The sequence below is a fragment of the Ostrea edulis genome, chromosome 6, assembly GCF_947568905.1.
Source record: "Ostrea edulis chromosome 6, xbOstEdul1.1, whole genome shotgun sequence".
Taxonomy (NCBI): domain Eukaryota; kingdom Metazoa; phylum Mollusca; class Bivalvia; order Ostreida; family Ostreidae; genus Ostrea; species Ostrea edulis.
This window is the reverse complement of record NC_079169.1, coordinates 9739228-9761845: the sequence shown is the minus strand read 5'-3', so window position 1 is coordinate 9761845 and position 22618 is coordinate 9739228. Positions and strand designations below refer to the sequence as shown.

Sequence of the window (22618 nt, the reverse complement as noted above, 5' to 3'; positions counted from 1 at the left end):
ATGAGTGTTTAAATTGAGATACTTAAAAAGTTTAAGGTATAAAGGTTTCAAGGAAAGATGAAGTCTTATCAAAAGGAATAAAGTTTATTTTCTAAAATAATATTTCCGGAGAAAATATACGTCTCATGTTAAAACTTACACAAGCACGTGAATGACAACGATCAAGCATCAACTTAACATTGATAGTTTGTAAACATTTATATGAATTTTGCACCACATATTATATGCAATGTCTGCAAGGTTGAGGAGTCCAGTAAGGGACAAGAGAATAATAGAATTGGCGGCTGAAATTGCTGAAACTAAAGACAGAGGTGTCCCGGCGATTCTATTAAACTTGAGAGGTAATAACACGGTTATCGTTGTAAACATGTTTGGTCATGAATAATTTTTTGTGAAATTGTAGATTTTTTATAAATTTTATGCTAAAATTGAACCAGAGACAAATATAGCAAGTGTTACATATGTCTGTAAAAACCATGCTGTATTGGAAATCAGTGATTTATCCCAAAGACTGAAATTAGAGCTACAAATTTGGAAATTACAACTCAGACATGATTAAAGTGCATTTAATATGTTGTACGGTGTGACCGTTGAGAAGAGCGAAGCCCATTAACATCTTGCAACACGACTTTTATCCGCCTCTTCATTTAACGCAGGAAATATAACGCACTTTTTGTAAACAGTTACAAATTGTGACGTCATATTAGCTGCAATGTTTTTTCTTCTCTCAAACCAAGCAAAAACAAAACGTTTGAAGCTATGAGAAAGCTTGTCTGGAATTTAAAAACGTTAATTGTACTTTCTAAACAATCTAATTATTTTAATGACGGGATTGTCAATGAAGTATACTGCAGTGACTGCGACATTTTTCTGGAGGCATTATGGGTAGTCCCCATCATTTTTCAGCTGATGAAGAACAAACCACGTGACTCAATTGCGTAATCATTGGAGCGAGCTCGTCGCGACGCGAGCTTTGCTCGCTATAAATAGCACACTGATCGAGACATATAATTAGACTCTGTTTGTCTCTATGTAGGTTTTGGTTTGATAAACAATAGAAGGAAATATTTCATAAATTTACTGGATACATGTACATAGTGAATCTTATTCTACATAAACTGTAATAAAGATTAATGCTTCGTCCATACCTCCGCCATATCTTTTAAATGGTCAGTACTGTAAATAAACTGAGGTAGAATCCTTTTGTTTTGATGAAGTTATACCTCAAAATACTTCAATATTTTGTGATCTTTAATGTAATAATGAACACAGCTATATTGATAAAACGATTGTCTCCGACAATCGATTGTCGATTGTTTTTGGCTCTTCGATTCCGATTATTGATTCTTTTTTCATAATTGATTGTCGCCTGTACACTAATGTCTAATCTGAGATTCATCTGACTGCTAATCCCGCTTTTATATTGAGACATGTGCAGGGGACAATCAGAGTGGACTCCACATTGAAGTGGGAATTCAGTGACACCAGCTAGTGTGTATGCTGCACATATCCATAAAACTAAATAGAAATAACCCCAAAAATAATAAACATTAACTACATGTAAATATTGATTATATCGATCATTGATCGATACAGTTCTTCTGATTATGACCGATTATCAATTATGAAATTTTTCCGATTTTTCAACACTAAACACAGCAAAAATAAAACCCATGGAATATTTCCCCCTAAGTTACATTAATTAAACAGAGCAATGAAATAGAACCATATTTTGCATGCACAAGGACTGAAGTACAAATTTGTGGTGGATGAACATTATTTTGGGAGCAAAATATCCAAAATTCAAATTTGTAGCCATCTGCATGATTTTTTACGTGGATTTCTAAATGAACGCTTTTCAATATTGAATATAAGTGTTATTACACACACACATATGTGCATGTACATGTAAGTATCAGTAATAGTACAAGCAGAATACACATCATTTAATATACATGTAGACAATCTATCTCAATTTTTGTTCCAAAGAGAGCTATAGTTCTGCAGCTACATTCAATAACATATTGTAGACTGATGGTAAGTTCACAGATGCACTTTGTCAATTTTCTACAGAAATCCTTGCATCAGCACCAAAAGGAAGTAAGGATGGGATTCGAATAAGAAACGAGTGTTGGGAATTTAACATTCTGCAAGTGCTGGTTTTGGTTCTGAAACAGGATTTCAGCATTGTGGATGGTGATTGGCAGACTGCAGCAGCACTAGCTGCCATTCTCAGGTGAAGCATATTTTATCATCAAGTTTTATTGTACTGTGTGAGTCATTATATTACATAAGATAAGACTAGATGTGTGATTATTCAGTATTACTCTGTTAATTAATTTTGTAACGGGAAGGGAGAAAATGCAACGGACCAGACCGGGATTCGAACCCGGGCCTCCTGAATTCTCTAGTCAGGTGCTCTACCAACTGAGCTAACTGGCCACCGGCGATCTAACCCGGCTGACCGCTACATTCCTCCCTCCTTAAATTGTCTTCGCCCTCGAAGACACAACCCAAGTTCTTATTAGCCCCTGGGAGGACTTTCACCTCCAAGTCCAGGGGTGGTCAACGGCACCAAATCTGTAACGGGAAGGGAGAAAATGCAACGGACCAGATCGGGATTCGAACCCGGGCCCCCTGAATTCTCTAGTCAGGTGCTCTACCAACTGAGCTAACTGGCCACCGGCGATCTAACCCGGCTGACCGCTACAATTTATTAAGTGTTACATAATGATTAAAGTTAATATGCAATATTGCTCTTGTACCATTGGTACAGTGTGTCTTGTTGAATGCCAAAACAGCTAAAGTGAATTTAATCATTGACAAACATATATTTTATTAGAGAATTTTACGATGAAATATGCAGATGATACGTTTTATGTTTTCTTTTTCAGTCAAATATGCCTTGGAATCGACCTTGGAGAAGAATCTCAGAAATCAAAGTTCAGCGAAGAATATCTTCCTGAAGCAATCAATAATCTGTTTTTAGTCACAAGGAGGATACAAGCAAGGCATGGCAATATTCCTGACAGACCAGTATGTTATGTTTTATAACAGTATTGACTATTGAGAAAAGATAGATATTCCTGATAGACCAATATTATATAAATATTTCATGTAGTTTTGTTATATTGAATGTTATGAATATAAACAACAAAGCAGAAAAACGTATGTCTGTTGACATGATGAATCACGGTCATGCAATATTTCATACATGTATAATCGATGCGGGTATTCGTGTTTATTAAATTTTTTATAATATTATATATCACCCGTTGTCAAGTACTGTTACCCGTTGCTAGATACTATCACCCTGGAGCACATGCTTTCTGTTCTTAGAGGGTAACAATATGTTTTTTCAAATGCTTCTCGACCAATCAGATTCGAGTATTTTACATGAAAGTATGATAATATATTTATATTAAGTTACTGCAATAACGACTACTGGTATTGTGATTTTGAAGAAGGCCGCCAATGTTTTACTAAAGTTGAAATGATTTTAGATGAATTACCGTGACTGTTCGGAGACAGAGACTTACTAACTTCGAGAATCACCTTAGTTACTCTGAGACTGACTCAATGACTTTGGTGGCTGCATAACAAAATACATCATAATGGGTGAAATGTCATCAAATTCAGTCAGACAGAGTATAATTAAGTACATCATAATGGGTGAAATGTCATTAAATTCAGTCAGACAGGGTATAATTAAGTACATCATAATGGGTGAAATGTCATTAAACTCAGTCAGACAGAGTATAATTAAGTACATCATAATGGATGAAATGTCATTAAATTCAGTCAGACAGAGTATTATAACATCATAATGGGTGAAATGTCATTAAATTCAGTCAGACAGGGTATAATTAAGTACATCATAATGGGTGAAATGTCATTAAACTCAGTCAGACAGAGTATAATTAAGTACATCATAATGGATGAAATGTCATTAAATTCAGTCAGACAGAGTATTATAAATTAAGTACATGTATGTAGAAGATTTACATCTGCATCTACTTGTGTTTTATTAAACACCTGAGGAAAAGATGCATTAAAATTCTGACAGAAATAGACAGTATGTAAGCTGTTGTGATGTAAGAAAGCTACGATCAGATTCAATAAGTCACTGGTTGAGAGCTGTCACAATTACATGTATATCCTATAACTTGAATGGAAATACATTGTGTATGTGTTCTTCATGTGATCTTACAGTTCTTGTATAGAGGTGAAGTCTACTGTAACTCACTCTTTATTTCAGTTAGGAGGATCATGTACCTGGCATAAACCCTGTTAACATATAGTATATAGAATACTTACTATATAAAGAAATATGTGTTCTATATTAGTTAGGAGGATCATGTACCTGGCATAGACCCTGTTAAAATATAGTATATAGAATACTTACTATATAAAGAAATATGCATTCTATATTAGTTAGGGGGTCATGTACCTGGCATGGACCCTGTTAAAATATAGTATATAGAATACTTACTATATAAAGAAGTATGCGTTCTATATTAGTTAGGAGGATCATGTACCTGGCATAGACTCTGTTAAAATATAGTACATGTATATAGAATACTTACTATATAAAGAAGTATGAATTCTATATTGGAACTATTTTTAGAGTCTTCAGAAAGACAGACAAAGACTGATGATGTGCTACAAGGGAGTTTTAGAATCAGTGGCTCAGATAACATATGGCTACCCCGAAATAGCATCAGACGGTAAGTCATGCAATCAACATATTAACTGAATAAATGGGAGTTTTAGAATCAGTGGCTCAGATAACGTATGAATATATCCTGAAATAGCATCAGTCGGTAAGTCAATCAACATAACTGAATAAATGATGAATTTTACATTATGATGGTGTGTGTGAAATTGTTATGAAAAAAGCAACAAACTTGTACGTAGTATGCTTGCTCTTGTGGAGTGTCAGCTTCAGATGAATTCTGGGATATTTGATGGAGTGTCTATATAGCTTCAGATGAATTCTGTAAGGATATTTGATAGAGTGTCAGCTTCAGATGAATTCTGTAAGGATATTTGATAGAGTGTCAGCTTCAGATGAATTCTGTAAGGATATTTGATGCTCCTTTTTACAACTGAATTGTTTACTTTGCCATCTCTCTGAATCCAAGAAGACAATGTGAACATATGACTTTCACTCTGTATGTTTTTCAAAAAGGTACTTAGTGCTGCTTTGATATCTTCATATCTAAAGTAAATCTGATCATTGTTCACAAATCATTTATTTAAGATGAAATTTGCTCAATATACTACATGTACAGATGTATAATGTCATGTACTGATTTTGTACTGTTTTTGAAAGATAAGTAGAGAAGGCATGAAAATGTTTTTAAAAATGAATAAACTCTAAAGAAATTTATAAAGCTCTGGGTTCAATAAGGAAATTCATGGCAATATATGTTTTGGTCAATTTGAGGCAACTGTGGAGAGTGGTGTTCTGAAAATGATGCTACATATAATATAGATCTATATTGAAATGTCATAACAGTCCTATATTAGGAAGCACACATTTTATTTTCTCTGACAGTGTTGGAGAGCCCGTGGCTGCTCCAGTTGCTGATATCTGATGACCCCAGTGCAGTCTCAGGAATCATGGAACTTCTTCCCAAAATTCTACGATGCAACAAGTATGAGCTCGCATTTTAAAGAACATGTACATAATTTACAAATACAGTGTTTGGGCTCTCTGTGTTTAGCAGCTATTCAATATTCTGAAGAAAATTATATTATTATATATATATATATATCTTATTTATCTTTGATTCCATTGTATTTAATTTTGGAACATATTTTGTGGAAGTTATTAATTGTCCCATAGGAGAAAATAAAATATGTTCAAAACAAACCAAAATCATATCAAATGACAGAGTAATAAAACAGTAAGGTACAAAGGTTGCTGTGAGAAGTCTGTTGGGTTTTTTCCCCAAAAGATGACAGCCAAGGGACATAACCTTTGAAAAAAGTGGATCTATGCATCTATTATCGGAAGAAAATTACTTCAGTCTCTTAAGCATTGTTTACTTAATACCATAACATTAATACCACGTACAGCATAAATTCAGAGATTTAAAGAGATTGATAATCCAATAGTTTAATGAAATTATGTGACATATTTACGCTTGATTTCAATGAACAAAATTTTACACCCCCTTATTAAAAGCTGTAATTTGTTAACTAAGCAACACTGGTATTAATCAATTACAAATATGAATTCTACTTTACATTCAATAAAACTTTTATAGCATATTGCTAAACATTCTGAAAAATGCATGTGTAAAATGTAGATGTACAATTACAATCAGAACTCGAATGTCTTTTTCTGTTACAAAAATGAGCTCAATGGGCTTTCGTTGATTAATAATGAAAATAAACAAGGTCACACTTTTTTTTAATGAAAAAGCTGCAATTTTTATTGTATACATGTATATACATATTGTAGTCTCTGCTGAAATTCATACCTTTCAATATATGGAAGTATGGATTGTATTCATATGAATTATATGATCATCTTGTTTTTGTAGAAATATTATCAATGACATTGATAAGAAACTAAAGTTCAGCATCATGGATGAACTCGTTTACAAGCTTTCTGTCAACACAGATGCCAGTATAGCATCGTAAGTCATACAGATCCATTTGTCAGTCTTTTCACATTCATATCTTCTCTGTTGAATGCTTTCAAAATATATCTGTGTCAATAATCATGTACTTATAACATCACATTAATTCACTAGAAAAAAAATCAGGATAGTACTGGTTCTGTGTGCTAGAACTGGAAGACGACTTGGCGCAGTTTTAAAGTTGATGTTAACTTAATTCTTTTTATGCTCAACTTTTCTTGAAATACCTGATATGGAAACTTTAGGTGATGCATACCTTAATCATCATAACTCTTTATAGGTCTGCCACAAAGTGTGTCTTAAAAATCTGTGATATACACAAGCCAATGATTGATGTTCTGTGCACCAGATACAAGTAAGTCCAACTTTCAAGTTTTGTGTGTGCGAGAATCTTTCAGGCTTATAGGATTTTTCAGGTTTTGATTGAGAGGGGCTATTTATGAAGTAAGATTTTTCAGTTTTTGATTAAGAGGAGCTAATTATGAAGTAAGATTTTTCAGTTTTCAGAGCTTGAAACTAACTTTTTATGTCACCAGTCCAGGGTATAATTTCAACCAGTCCGCAGAAAAATTTACCAGTCCACCATATGCAATTCAACTCAATATACCTTAATAGACAATATTGTAATACTTATGCAGGATTTATATTTACTAATCAGGTTTGCCTGATATCTACAGAGGAATGCCAATTAATGCTCGTTTAAGATTCACAAGTATATTTTTCAGAATGACGTTTTAGAAAATTAACCAGTCCCATCGCACTGACTAAAACAAATGTCAGTCAGTCTGCCAGACTTTTAACCAGTCACGGACTGACGGGCATATGTTAATTTCGAGCCCTGGTTTTTGATAGAGAGGGGCTATATATTATGAAGTACAAAGAGAACTTTTACTTTTTCATTAAATGTGTGTAAAGACCCTGCATAACCTGAAAATACAAGCACTGGCATTTTCAAAAGAAAGAATAGTGCCTGCATGATATCCTTATTAAAATTAAAAGTCATTTGATTTAATATCATGTGAATTCAAAGAGTGATTAACCTATAAATTTCTGTTGAAATCTGCAATGCTAACTGTACACTACGTTTTACAGAGGATTGCGACCCATACTGAACAAATGGGAAAATGCCGGTTTTGGAAGGGATTTACGAGAAATCACAATGATGCTACAGGCCGGAAATGCCAGACAAGCAGAAACTGATGTAAGTCATGCAGTTTATTCCCTTTCTTTGTACACATAAAACTGATAGATGGAAGAACTTTTTGAGATAATTTGGCCCTAATTTGGGTCCTAGGAATGTGAATTGTCAGGCTTGTGGATCTTTCAAGATTTGAAATTTATTCTTTTTGAGTATTAAATTCCTCAGTAACAAAACATATGTTAATATTTATGACCATTTTCATTTTCAGAATATTAGAAATTATACTTTCAGAATTTCTTTTAATTTCAAAATCCTTGAGAACATGACCTACATGTACTTCTCAACTCTTGAGCTATTTTTTAAAGATGCAATCTTGTATGTAGTAAAATTATATAAGATGTTCTCTAATTTGATTTGTTTTACATGTAGATTTATATACATCAGAAATGCATGCATCAAAATAAACATTTCTTTGAAAAATTGAAAGTCATTTTAGAAGTCCAAATTAAGCCCAATATCAATATCCAATCCGTGTATTTTTTGTGTATTTCAATGCTGAACTTTCATATCTTGTTACATACTGATGTTACTGCATTATTGCTGGTCAGTGGATCCACATCAAATGAATTATTTGTACCTTAATTGTACACAGAGATTTGCCAGAGCTGCCACAATCATTCAGATGATATGGAGGGGATTTATCACCAGGAAAAAACTGCGTAAAGCAGACAAAGCCTTCTCAAAATTCCAGAACACCTACAGGTAGAATGAAAATGATTCTGTTACTAAACATTTTTGTGTCACCTGTATGATGGACAAAATGGATGACTTAACTAGGGTGGATGCCTTACAGTAATCACTGTCCATCCATCCATCTGTCCGTCCATCCATCCGTCTCTCAGCACTTTCTATGGCATGCAATAACTTTAATTTCCTCGGAAAGATTTTCATAGATTTTATACATAATAATTATAATTAGATTAGGCAGGAAAAGACTTCGTTTAGTTTTCAGATTTATCAGTTACGGAGTTATGGAACTTAGAATTTTTTATATTACCCATTAATACGATGACAGCAATATCCTACTATGTCACACGGTAACTTGAGATTACATGAGAAGATTTTCATAGATTTTATATGCACAATATTTAGATTAGGCAGAGGAAGAACTCTTGATTTTCAGATTTATCGGCTGTGTTGTTACGGAATTATGGGACTTTAAATGTAAAATATGATAATAGCACTTTCTATGTCATACCTGCCTCTAAAATATTCATTGTGGGGTCCTATCTGACTTCTCAGTTTTCTAGTTTAGTGTCCATATAGGTCAGTCATACTTTAATGTGAAATAGTCAGACTATAGTACTTTATTTCACATTTCTGTAAAACATCTTGGAAATGCATGATTATATATAAATGTACTGCAATGAGATGTATCAGCTGATAGAGGTCAAGGTCACACCCAAGGTCTAGGATAACAGCAGGCTGCTTAATCACATTCAATCATTGACTTGTCTTTCTATTAAAGGTAAAACACAGTTAGAAATTTGTACAAACACAAAGAAAGCATTGGAACCAGATATTGCTCTAAGGCAGACATGAGAGTGTATACATCTTGTGGTAGTTTGATAATGCTTAACAACTTTTCAATATGTACACAAAAGGAAATTTCTGGAAAGTAAATGACTATTACTACAAGATCTATTTTTGCAGAGTATGAAGATACTTGTTCTATTGCCTATTTAAAGAAATTAAAGCACTACATATCCCCCTTCACATTATTTTCCTTTTACAGGAGACGACAAATCGTAATGGAACGAAGGAAGGAGGAGGCAAGAGAAGCCCTGGAACTTGAAAGAAAACTGAAACTTAACAGACAAAAGATAATGAGAGAGTTCAAAGAGAGACAATTTCACACCATTGAAATACTGCCAGCGGGTATGTCAAGGTTTCAGATACAACATTTAACCTGAGAATTGCACTAGAAGTTTTCTTTATATACCACATATTGCCTCTGAGTAGTTTGGTAACCAGACTGAGTTGTTAAAGGTTTGTGGTCAGCATATCCAATGGAATCACCTAGACAGACATTGTCTGCATATTATATTATGTTCTCAATTCAGTAAGATTATGGAATAATGTTCTAGCTTCTCTAAAACTGTACTTTCTTAGTTCTGTCACAACGAGAGGAAATCTGAATTAAGTGTAGTATAGGAGAGACATCGTCTACATGCTATATCGTGTTCTCAATTCTTCTCTAAGACTGTACTTTCTTTGTTCTGTCATAACAAGATGTACTGTGAGCAATGCTCACTAAGAATACCCCCTGCTTACCCCAATCTCCCAAAGGGTGTTGTTAATAGGTATAAATAAACTTCAGTATTATGATCCAAAAGGTATCTAGGAACACAGCATCTCCATGCGATGAAAAAAGCCGTTAAAGAATTTAAATGGAAACCATATTGCTACTTCGATGTCCAATGTGCGTGACCTTTTACCTTTTGACCCCAAAATCGATAGGGAACATCTTCATCCCATGGGTAGTCCATATGTATGATATGGTGACTGTAAGGTGGAAAGAATTACGCTTTAGAGCCCAGAAACCATATTGCTACTTCAATGTCCAGTACACTTGACCTTTGACCTTTTGACCCCAAAATCGATAGGGAACATCTTCATCCCATGGGTAGTCCATATGTATGATATGGTGACTGTAGGTGGAAAGGATACCGCTTTAGAGCCCGGAAACCATATTGCTACTTCGATGTCCAGTGCACTTGACCTTTGACCTTTTGACCCCAAAATCGATAGGGAACATCTTCATCCCATGGGTAGTCCATATATATGATATGGTGACGGTAGGTGGAAAGGATAACGCTTTAGAGCCCGGAAACCATTGCGTCTACAGTCGGACGGACAGACGGACAACCCGATTCCAGTATACCCCCCCCCCCCCCCCACAACTTGTTGCAGGGGGTATATCTAGAGGGAATCTGAATTAAGTTACATGTACATGTATATATTTACAGTGTATGATAGTCATCTAAGCCCTAACCACTTCTAAGAAAAGTATGATATTCAAATTTGAGATTCATTTCATTTTAGTTCATGTTGAAAAGTATATCCAGAATGAACAGATTCAGGCAGCCATTAAAATTCAGAAAAACTGGAGGGGCCATCACTCTCGCCAAACCATGGATGAGAAAAGGGTCATGGTTCAACGCTATAAAGCAGCCGTTATTGTCCAGAGAGGGGTAAGATACATGTACAGAGAGGGGTAAGATACATGTACATAGAGGGGTAAGATACATGTACAGAGAGGGGTAAGATACATGTACAGAGGGGGGTAAGATACATGTACAGAGGGGGGTAAGATACATGTACAGAGAGGGGTAAGATACATGTAAAGAGAGGGGTAAGATACATGTACAGAGAGAGGTAAGATACATGTACAGAGAGGGGTAAGATTCATGTACAGAGAGGGGTAAGATACATGTACAGAGAGAGGTAAGATACATGTACAGAGAGGGGTAAGATACATATACAGAGAGGGGTAAGATACATGTACAGAGAGAGGTAAAATACATGTACAGAGAGGGGTAAGATACATATACAGAGAGGGGTAAGATACATGTACAGAGAGGGGTAAGATACATGTACAGAGAGAGGTAAGATTCATGTACAGAGAGGGGTAAGATACATGTACAGAGAGGGGTAAGATACATGTACAGAGAGGGGTAAGATACATGTACAGAGAGAGGTAAGATACATGTACAGAGAGGGGTAAGATACATATACAGAGAGAGGTAAGATACATGTACAGAGAGGGGTAAGATACATGTACAGAGAGAGGTAAGATACATGTACAGAGAGGGGTAAGATACATGTACAGAGAGGGGTAAGATACATGTACAGAGGGGGGTAAGATACATATACAGAGAGGGGTAAGATACATGTACAGAGAGAGGTAAGATACATGTACAGAGAGAGGTAAGATACATGTACAGAGAGGGGTAAGATACATATACAGAGAGAGGTAAGATACATGTACAGAGAGGGGTAAGATACATGTACAGAGAGAGGTAAGATACATGTACAGAGAGGGGTAAGATACATGTACAGAGAGGGGTAAGATACATATACAGAGAGGGGTAAGATACATGTACAGAGAGAGGTAAGATTCATATACAGAGAGGGGTAAGATTCATATACAGAAAGGGGTAAGATACATGTACAGAGAGAGGTAAGATACATGTACAGAAAGGGGTAAGATACATATACAGAAAGGGTAAGATACATGTACAGAGAGGGGTAAGATACATGTACAGAGGGGGTAAGATACATGTACAGAGAGGGGTAATATTCATGTACAGAGAGGGGTAAGATACATGTACAGAGAGGGATAAGATACATGTACAGAAAGGGGTAAGATACATGTACAGAGAGGGGTAAGATACATATACAGAGAGGGGTACAATACATGTACAGAGAGGGGTAAGATACATGTACAGAGAGGGGTAAGATACATGTACAGAGAGAGGTAAAATACATGTACAGAGAGGGGTAAGATACATGTACAGAGAGGGGTAAGATACATGTACAGAGGGAGGTAAGATACATGTACAGAGAGGGGTAAGATACATGTACAGAGAGGGGTAAGATACATGTACAGAGAGGGGTAAGATACATGTACAGAGGGAGGTAAGATACATGTACAGAGAGAGGTAAGATACATGTACAGAAAGGGGTAAGATACATGTACAGAAAGGGGTAAGATACATGTACAGAGAGGGGTAAGATACATGTACAGAGAGGGGTAAGATACATGTACAGAGAGGGGTAAGATACATGTACAGAGAGAGGTAAGATACATGTACAGAGAGGGGTAAGATACATGTACAGAGAGGGGTAAGATACATGTACAGAAAGGGTAAGATACATGTACAGAGAGGGGTAAGATACATGTACAGAGAGGGGTAAGATACATGTACAGAGAGGGGTAAGATACATGTACAGAGAGAGGTAAGATACATGTAAAGAGAGGGGTAAGATACATGTACAGAGGGGGGTAAGATACATGTACAGAGAGGGTACAGAGAGGGTAAGATACATGTACAGAGAGGGTACAGAGGGGGGTAAGATACATATACAGAAAGGGGTAAGATACATGTACAGAGAGGGGTACGATACATGTACAGAGAGAGGTAAGATACATGTACAGAGAGGGGTAAGATACATGTACAGAGAGGGGTAAGATACATGTACAGAGAGGGGTAAGATACATGTAAAGAGAGGGGTAAGATACATGTACAGAGAGGGTAAGATACATGTAAAGAGAGGGGTAAGATACATGTACTGAGAGGGGTAAGATACATGTACAGAGAGGGGTAAGATTCATGTACAGAGAGGGGTAAGATACATGTACTGAGAGGGGTAAGATACATGTACAGAGGGGGGTAAGGTTCATGTACAGAGAGGGGGGTAAGATACATGTACAGAGAGAGGTAAGATACATGTACAGAGAGGGGTAAGATACATATACAGAGAGAGGTAAGATACATGTACAGAGAGGGGTAAGATACATGTACAGAGAGAGGTAAGATACATGTACAGAGAGGGGTAAGATACATGTACAGAGGGGGGTAAGATACATATACAGAGAGGGGTAAGATACATGTACAGAGAGAGGTAAGATACATGTACAGAGAGAGGTAAGATACATGTACAGAGAGGGGTAAGATACATGTACAGAGAGAGGTAAGATACATGTACAGAGAGGGGTAAGATACATGTACAGAGAGAGGTAAGATACATGTACAGAGAGGGGTAAGATACATGTACAGAGAGGGGTAAGATACATATACAGAGAGGGGTAAGATACATGTACAGAGAGAGGTAAGATTCATATACAGAGAGGGGTAAGATTCATATACAGAAAGGGGTAAGATACATGTACAGAGAGAGGTAAGATACATGTACAGAAAGGGGTAAGATACATATACAGAAAGGGTAAGATACATGTACAGAGAGGGGTAAGATACATATACAGAAAGGGTAAGATACATGTACAGAGAGGGGTAATATTCATGTACAGAGAGGGGTAAGATACATGTACAGAGAGAGGTAAGATACATGTACAGAAAGGGGTAAGATACATGTACAGAGAGGGGTAAGATACATATTTAGAGAGGGGTACAATACATGTACAGAGAGGGGTAAGATACATGTACAGAGAGGGGTAAGATACATGTACAGAGAGGGGTAAGATACATGTACAGAGAGGGGTAAGATACATGTACAGAGGGAGGTAAGATACATGTACAGAGAGGGGTAAGATACATATACAGAGAGGGGTAAGATACATGTACAGAGGGAGGTAAGATACATGTACAGAGAGGGGTAAGATACATGTACAGAGAGGGGTAAGATACATATACAGAGAGGGGTAAGATACATGTACAGAGGGAGGTAAGATACATGTACAGAGAGAGGTAAGATACATGTACAGAAAGGGGTAAGATACATGTACAGAAAGGGGTAAGATACATGTACAGAGAGGGGTAAGATACATGTACAGAGAGGGGTAAGATACATGTACAGAGAGAGGTAAGATACATGTACAGAGAGGGGTAAGATACATGTACAGAGAGAGGTAAGATACATGTACAGAGAGGGGTAAGATACATGTACAGAGAGGGGTAAGATACATGTACAGAAAGGGTAAGATACATGTACAGAGAGGGGTAAGATACATGTACAGAGAGGGGTAAGATACATGTACAGAGAGAGGTAAGATACATGTACAGAGAGGTAAGATACATGTAAAGAGAGGGGTAAGATACATGTACAGAGAGGGTACAGAGAGGGTAAGATACATGTACAGAGAGGGTACAGAGGGGGGTAAGATACATATACAGAAAGGGGTAAGATATATGTACAGAGAGGGGTACGATACATGTACAGAGAGAGGTAAGATACATGTACAGAGAGGGGTAAGATACATGTACAGAGAGGGGTAAGATACATGTACAGAGAGGGGTAAGATACATGTACAGAAAGGGGTAAGATACATGTAAAGAGAGAGGTAAGATACATGTACAGAGAGGGGTAAGATACATGTACAGAGAGGGGTAAGATACATGTACAGAAAGGGGTAAGATACATGTACAGAGAGGGGTACGATACATGTACAGAGAGGGGTAAGATACATATACAGAAAGGGGTAAGATACATGTACAGAGGGGGTAAGATACATGTACAGAGAGGGGTAAGATACATGTAAAGAGAGGGGTAAGATACATGTACAGAGAGGGTAAGATACATGTAAAGAGAGGGGTAAGATACATGTACAGAGAGGGGTAAGATACATGTACAGAGAGAGGTAAGATACATGTACAGAGAGGGGTAAGATACATATACAGAGAGGGGTAAGATTCATGTACAGAGAGGGGTAAGATACATGTACAGAGAGGGTAAAATACATGTACAGAAAGGGGTAAGATACATGTACAGAAAGGGGTAAGATTCATGTACAGAGAGGGGTAAGATACATGTACTGAGAGGGGTAAGATACATGTACAGAGGGGGGTAAGGTTCATGTACAGAGAGGGGGGTAAGATACATGTACAGAGAGGGGTAAGATACATGTACAGAAAGGGGTAAGATACATATACAGAGAGAGGTAAGATACATGTACAGGAAGGGGTCAGATACAGGTACAGAGAGGGGTAAGATACCTGTACAGAAAGGGGTAAGATTCATGTACAGAGAGGGGGGAAGATACATGTACAGAGAGGGGTAAAATACATGTTTAAACTTGTTTATTTTAGAAATAGTAATTGTCACTTTACAGACCAGGCCACTGGGACCTGGAATGTTTTCTTCATCAGAATGATTCAATCAATTACATTGATGAGGAAATAACATAATGATTGAATTAGAATGGAAGACTTCAATGAAAATCACAAAAACAACTAACCACAAAACATTAATTGTGCCACAAAAGCTCTATGGATATATGTTTGCATGGACCTTTTGCCAGCATGTTCCAAATTATCAATTTTTTTTTTGGAAATTTTCAATGGTTTCTAGATAATGTCTTGTATTGTATCTACAATGAATACTGTTTGTTGCAGGTTAGAAAATGGCTGGAAAATGTTAGAAAAAAGAAAGAAAGATTTCAGTTCACTATAAAGCCTCCAGGGTTGACAGAAAACAGAAGGGTTGAGTTACAGCAACAGATAACACAGCACAGAGAGGAGAATCCGGTAATTAATGTACTGTCAATCTGAAGGCAGTCTCCTTCATTAATTAATATACAGTCTGAAGGCAGTCTCCTCCAGTAATTAATATACAGTCTGAAGGCAGTCTCCTCCAGTAATTAATATACAGTCTGAAGGCAGTCTCCTCCAGTAATTAATATACAGTCTGAAGGCAGTCTCCTCCAGTAATTAATATACAGTCTGAAGGCAGTCTCCTCCAGTAATTAATAAACAGTCTGAAGGCAGTCTCCTCCAGTAATTAATATACAGTCTGAAGGCAGTCTCCTCCAGTAATTAATATACAATCTGAAGCCAATCTCCAGAAGCTAGAAATAATATAATATAGACTGATGCATGCTGTGTGAACAAAGTTTCTCTGTCCTTTAGAACTATTTGCATTGACAAGTCTTTCTCTCCAGTATCTAGCTGTCATTACACCGTATTTATGAATGAATTGTAAATGTAACTGGGTCAGTTGCGAATATGGTTCATTACAAAGGAAATTCACCATAGCTATTCACAAAAAGGAATTCATGCCAATGTTTTGTAGGAAATTCACCATAGCTATTCACAAAAAGTAATTCATGCCAATGTTTTGTAGTCACTGATAAAGTTGGTTAAGCGTAACAGTCTGAATGTCGTTAAATCTAGAATTGACAGCATCCAGTTTTAAACAGTAATAACGATATATTCTGTGCATGTCCATTGATGATATCTATTTGTACGATGAATATTTTTTAAATTTCTTTTTTAAAAAGTCTCAATATACCAAGCGAGAGGATTTGCAAAAAATCCACAAAAAGGCAGCAGATATGTTACAAAGACATTATATAACACTGAAAAGTACGAGGGAGAAAAATGCACAAAGAGAAGCTCTATTAGCAAGACTGGACACAGATTCTGAGCTTCTGTCATGTAAGTAGATTATCAGTGGGAGTTTTACATGTAAGTATAGATTATCAGTGGGAGTTTTACAGGTAAGTATAGATTATCAGTGGGAGTTTTACATGTAAGTATAGATTATCAGTGGGAGTTTTACATGTACATGTAAGTATAGATTATCAGTGGGAGTTTTACATGAAAGTATAGATTATCAGTGGGAGTTTTACATGTAAGTATAGATTATCATTGTGAGTTTTACATGTAAGTATAGATTATCAGTGGGAGTTTTACATGAAAGTATAGATTATCAGTGGGAGTTTTACAGGTAAGTATAGATTATCAGTGTGAGTTTTACATGTAAGTATAGATTATCAGTGGCAGTTTTACATGTAAATATAGATTATCAGTGGCAGTTTTACATGTAAGTATAGATTATCAGTGGCAGTTTTACATGTAAATATAGATTATCAGTGGCAGTTTTACATGTAAGTATAGATTATCAGTGGAAGTTTTACATGTAAGTATAGATTATCAGTGTGAGTTTTACAGGTAAGTATAGATTATCAGTGGCAGTTTTACATGTAAATATAGATTATCAGTGTGAGTTTTACATGTAAGTATAGATTATCAGTGTGAGTTTTACATGTAAGTATAGATTATCAGTGGCAGTTTTACATGTAAGTATAGATTATCAGTGGCAGTTTTACATGTAAATATAGATTATCAGTGGCAGTTTTACATGTAAGTATAGATTATCAGTGGAAGTTTTACATGTAAATAGACTATCAGTGGGAGTTTACATGTAAGTATAGATGATCAGTGGAAGTTTTACAGGTAAGTATAGATTATCAGTGGGAGTTTTACATGTAATTAAATTAGAAGACATTATGATTCACAAAATTAGTGTTAATTGTGTATCGGAAAATATTTTGTGATGCTTTATGAGGACGTCCAACTTTGACCATTGTTTGCGCTAGATTCACAGATGTTTAAAATGTGTGATTTACATGTACATGTACATATCATGCGGAAATCTTTGATTATTTATATTTACATTAACTGAATCTTTTCTCTTTTACTTCTTTTGAAATTGACATTGCTTTCATCTTAATAATGAATGCATGTTTGTTGCAAACTAGTTCGATCCGTTTTTTTTTTTTAGTACCATCTTTCTGTGTAATCATTACTAAATATGGAGCATCAAGGTCAAATAGTGCATTGGCTGTTGCATTTAACGTAACAAATGGGTCAACTATATGATATTTTAGAACTTAAATATAGTTTATATTTTTTAAAAATTACATTAGAATATAAATGTAAACAATAAAATGTTTTTCTTTGTTGTTCCATCAGGTGATGAAGGTAGCAGTCATTGCAGAAAAAAATTGCATAAATTAACCCACTTACGTGGGTTTTGATACTTTTCTGCAATGCTTGCTTAAAACCTTCATCACCCAATGAAACACCAAAGAAAGCATTTTCATTGTTTAAATATACATGCATTCGGAATAAATTTCAGACACTTTTCTTCTTTTGAATAACCCGCTCCGTTGCAGACTATACAGTTTTCCCATGTTTCCCTTTTGAGAATACACAAGGGCAAGAACTGAGATGCTTCATTAAGCACGTTATTCACATTCTACTTCAATTTCTGTTGCAACTGCAGCGCATTCTGAGGAAATATCAGTCATTACAAATCTAAGGTAAAAACATAGGTAATGTAATATGATACATGACACACGCAGCCTCGACATTTATTCCTCTTCCCAAATCATATTAACAATCATAAAACTGAGCATTGTTTAATTAAGAATTGTTATAACTGCAGTATTATACTCCTACTTGTATGATAGGAATCCATCTCTTTGAACTGTTTCAGTGGCACCACCTTTAAAGAATGCCGGAGAAAAAGACGTAGAAATGTATTCTAGTAACTTGTTACCGGTAGCAACCAAGGCCAGAACTGATCACATAGAAACATTACGCTTATTGCGACAGCCTTGGTGGAAAAAACTCCGAGATGAGTTACAGGATCAAGAATATGAAGAGGAAGACTACATTTTATTTTAGAATTTTAAAAACTGTGATACATGTATTTGTTTTTCAAGATGTGAACTTGAAAATAATCAAACCTTTCCATGGACCACATGGATCAAGTCGTGAGATTGTTGGATTGCAATCATTGTGGAAGAAAAGCACAGAGTTTAAAGTTACCATCAGTATTTTTATTGGGCGAAGAACATTACGTTTAATTTTGCACGAATTTGCATACATGTACCTATATTGAGTATTGATGTAGCATTTAATTGCATGAAGGAAAGATGGACATTTTCACTATTATATTAAAGTGAAAGGCTATATATTTATTTAAGATACTAAATGTCTAATTTTAGTATGATTAAAAATTCAATGAAGTAATTTTTCTCTGATCAATGAAGCTGTGTCTGATAGGTACATATGTACGCTTATGTATGTAATTTATGCAGCAACTGATAGGAAATAGTGAAAAGAGAATTATTGTGAACATTTTTCATAATATGATCTGCAAGTGCATGTCGATCATGAACAATTACCGGTATATGCTATCGAGAAACGTGGCGTATGACCTTAATCCTACAGTCTTTAGAATTGTATAGATTTACTGTACTAGTATGTAAATATATTCAATGGATTGCAAATGCATTCCTAATATTATACATGCATACTTCTGGAGATACAACTGCATGCAGTTATACAACTTGCAAAACGAAATCAGGCTTTGAACACCAATACTTCTAAGAGTCTCGGGATGTTTTTTCCTTTCAAAATACATGCAAGTAAACCCATGCAGTGAAAACTACAACCCCAGCCGACTTATCCGAACAAGCACATGCTAGTATTCAGATACAGCATGTTAGGTCACATTCATATACACTTCAATGACTTACAATTGTAATTCCCATGACCTGTTGTAACTGACCTAGACGAAGGGTCATGACACATTTGTCGAAAGCATCCTTTGGGTCAAGTATTTTCTGTATTTGTATATTTGGCTACACACCAGTATTTTCTGTATTTGTATATTTGGCTACACACAATCCTCTCTTGTCATGTGCAAGCTTTTTATTTTTGTTAGGCTTTGAATTTGATCTTTTCCCTCCCAGTGGGTGTGGCAAAGCCTCTTGTCAAAGACAGACTTTGTGACAAGAATGGGTATCTGTTGTCGCTTTATGATAAACTTATGTACAGCAAGGACATGAATTACATAATTATGTGATCTGATCATGAACCTTTAATCATCATCATGCATATTTACTGAAGAATTGTCAGAAACATGGCTCACTGGAGACCATGGCTCTACTTAACCTATTCCCTTTGGTTCATAATGTTAAAGGTTTTAAAAAGTATGTCAACAGTTTTGACACCATATGAATGGCCTGGTCTTCAGGCATCAAAATGTGCAATATCAAAGACATATTCCCCCTTGGTTCAACAAATATATTCAAAGTTAAAGTTTTGAAAAGTTTAAAATGGTCTTGGTACCAAACAAAAGGTCTTGTCATGAGGCATCTATGTGAAATATGAAAGCCCCATCCTCCATAAGATCAAAAGATGTAGACAATAAATTTAGTTCTATGCTCATTGCTTATGGCCTTTGAGCAGGAGAGGGATCTTTATCATGCTGCAACACAGGCCCTCAGTTTTTGCAGTCTCATTTAATTGCCTCTTATAACAAGCAAGGGGTACTGAGGACCTTTCTAACACGGATTCCCATGAGTTAAGAAGCCTTGGTACCATATGAAAGGCCTTGTAATGAGGCATCTGTAAATGAAATACCAAATCCCTATCCCCCTTTTGTTCAAAAGAAATAGCCAAGGTTATAAAAGTAGGTTGAAGTCGATGGCCACCTGGCCAAGTCTTCATATTAAAAAACAAGATGTGTTTGTGAAACATAAATGCCCCCGATAATGGCCAATTTCACAAGAACAAATATCTTGGCACCAGTAGAAAGATCCTGTCACAAGAAATGCTCATGAACAATATGAAAGCTCTAATATTCACAATTTAGAAGTTATGACCAACGTTAAATTTTAAAAGTAGGTCAAACTCCAAGCTCAAGGGTAAACAAGATGTGTTTCTGAAACACAAATGCCCCCGATAATGGTCAATTCCAAAGTGGCCAAGGACGCATATCTTGGTACCAGTAGAAAGACATTGTCATAAGGAATGCTCATGTGCAGTATGAAAGCTGTAATATTTACCATTTAGAAGTTATGACCAATGTCAATTTTTTTAAAAGTAGGTCAAATGTCAAGGTCAAAAAGTTTAGTACTCATGGAAAGGTCTTGTCACAAGGAATATTCAAGTGAAATATCAAAGCTCTAGCCCTTACTGTTTAAAAGTTATTAGCAAGGTTAAAGTTTTCAAAAAGTAGGTCAAACTCCAAGGTCAAAAATGTTGGTACCCATGGAAAGGTCTTGCCACAAGGAATACTCATGTGAAATATCAAAGCTCTAGCACTAACTGTTCAACAAGAGTTATTAGCAAGGTTAAAGTTTCAGACAGAATGACTTACTGTGTAGAGATTATTACACTGCTAAAATCCAGAGGGCCGATATGACATGGATTTTAGCATGTAATATTCTATTCATTATAAACCGCATTTTTTTTTTTACACTTGTATACATACAGTATATATTTTGAGGGGGTGGGTGTTAATCTGATCTGGGGTACGAGCCGATATTCTTTTTATAACAAGCGAACTAATGTATTGCTTTTAAAGGTAGATCATGGAATATTTGATCCATTGCCCAACTATGGTAAAAACCTTGATTTATTGTAATGGTAAAAAACTTTAACAGTAAAAATTAATGTGATACATTAACTATGGTAAAAACTCTATTAATACACTGAATATTACAAGCGAATGTGTAATTTTCGTACTGCTACGCATTTTTGCATGCCGGTCCGATATATAGGTTTTTGGACCAGTTGTTGATATCGGTCATTATGAGGTCAACTGCATCACACTGTAAAATCTGCACGATAAATGCCATATTGACCCTGTCCTAGGGTCTGAACCCCTGACCCAGGAATAATCATGTATTTAGTTTTTCTCAAATATACAATGTATATACTGGGGTAGGGAAGATTTTCTAACATTTAGTACATTTTCACCATATGGCCCCACACTAGGGCCTGAACCCCTGAGCCAGGGGTCATGAATTTCACAATTTTGATATAAAGTGCTTCATAGACATAACCATGCATTTAGTTTTCTCCCAAGTGTGGGTGTAGAGAAGATTTTTGAAAACATGGCCTTTTCCAGCATATTTGGCCCTGCCCATGAGTAGCATGAACACAATCTATGCCTATATTCATCTTATCATAGAGATGCTTCACACCAAAAACGGTAACAATTGGCCTTGTAGTTTTCATGAATTAGTTAATAATGTAAAACTGCTAATGGACGAGACCAACAACATTAGGTCACCCGAGTGACCTATCAAACACGATTGTTTTGTCCCCTCAGTAGTTGTATGACTCTGCGAACGATTTCATGGTTAAGGAGTAGCAGTTTGTCAAGAACATTGCGACGAATCCCACTATACGGGTTTTCACAAATGGAACATTCTGAAGAAGGGAATCACACCGATTAAATCCTGTACAAGTTTTCACAGATACCAGAGAATGTTCTGGTC

General features: G+C 35.9%; 1 protein-coding gene across 1 annotated transcript; it reads left to right on the top strand.

Moving 5' to 3' along the window:
• The first annotated feature begins 147 nt into the window (after nt 1–147).
• Nucleotides 148–19351, top strand: LOC125646464 (IQ calmodulin-binding motif-containing protein 1-like). Its single transcript, XM_048872782.2, has 14 exons — nt 148–341; nt 2074–2236; nt 2895–3036; nt 4628–4727; nt 5561–5660; nt 6555–6650; nt 6934–7008; nt 7746–7854; nt 8447–8556; nt 9590–9732; nt 10900–11048; nt 15930–16061; nt 16814–16970; nt 18817–19351. The coding sequence occupies exons 1-14, from the start codon at nt 230–232 to the stop codon at nt 19005–19007; spliced, it is 1779 nt and encodes a 592-aa protein (XP_048728739.1). The 5' UTR covers nt 148–229; the 3' UTR covers nt 19008–19351.
• Nucleotides 19352–22618: the final 3267 nt, after the last annotated feature.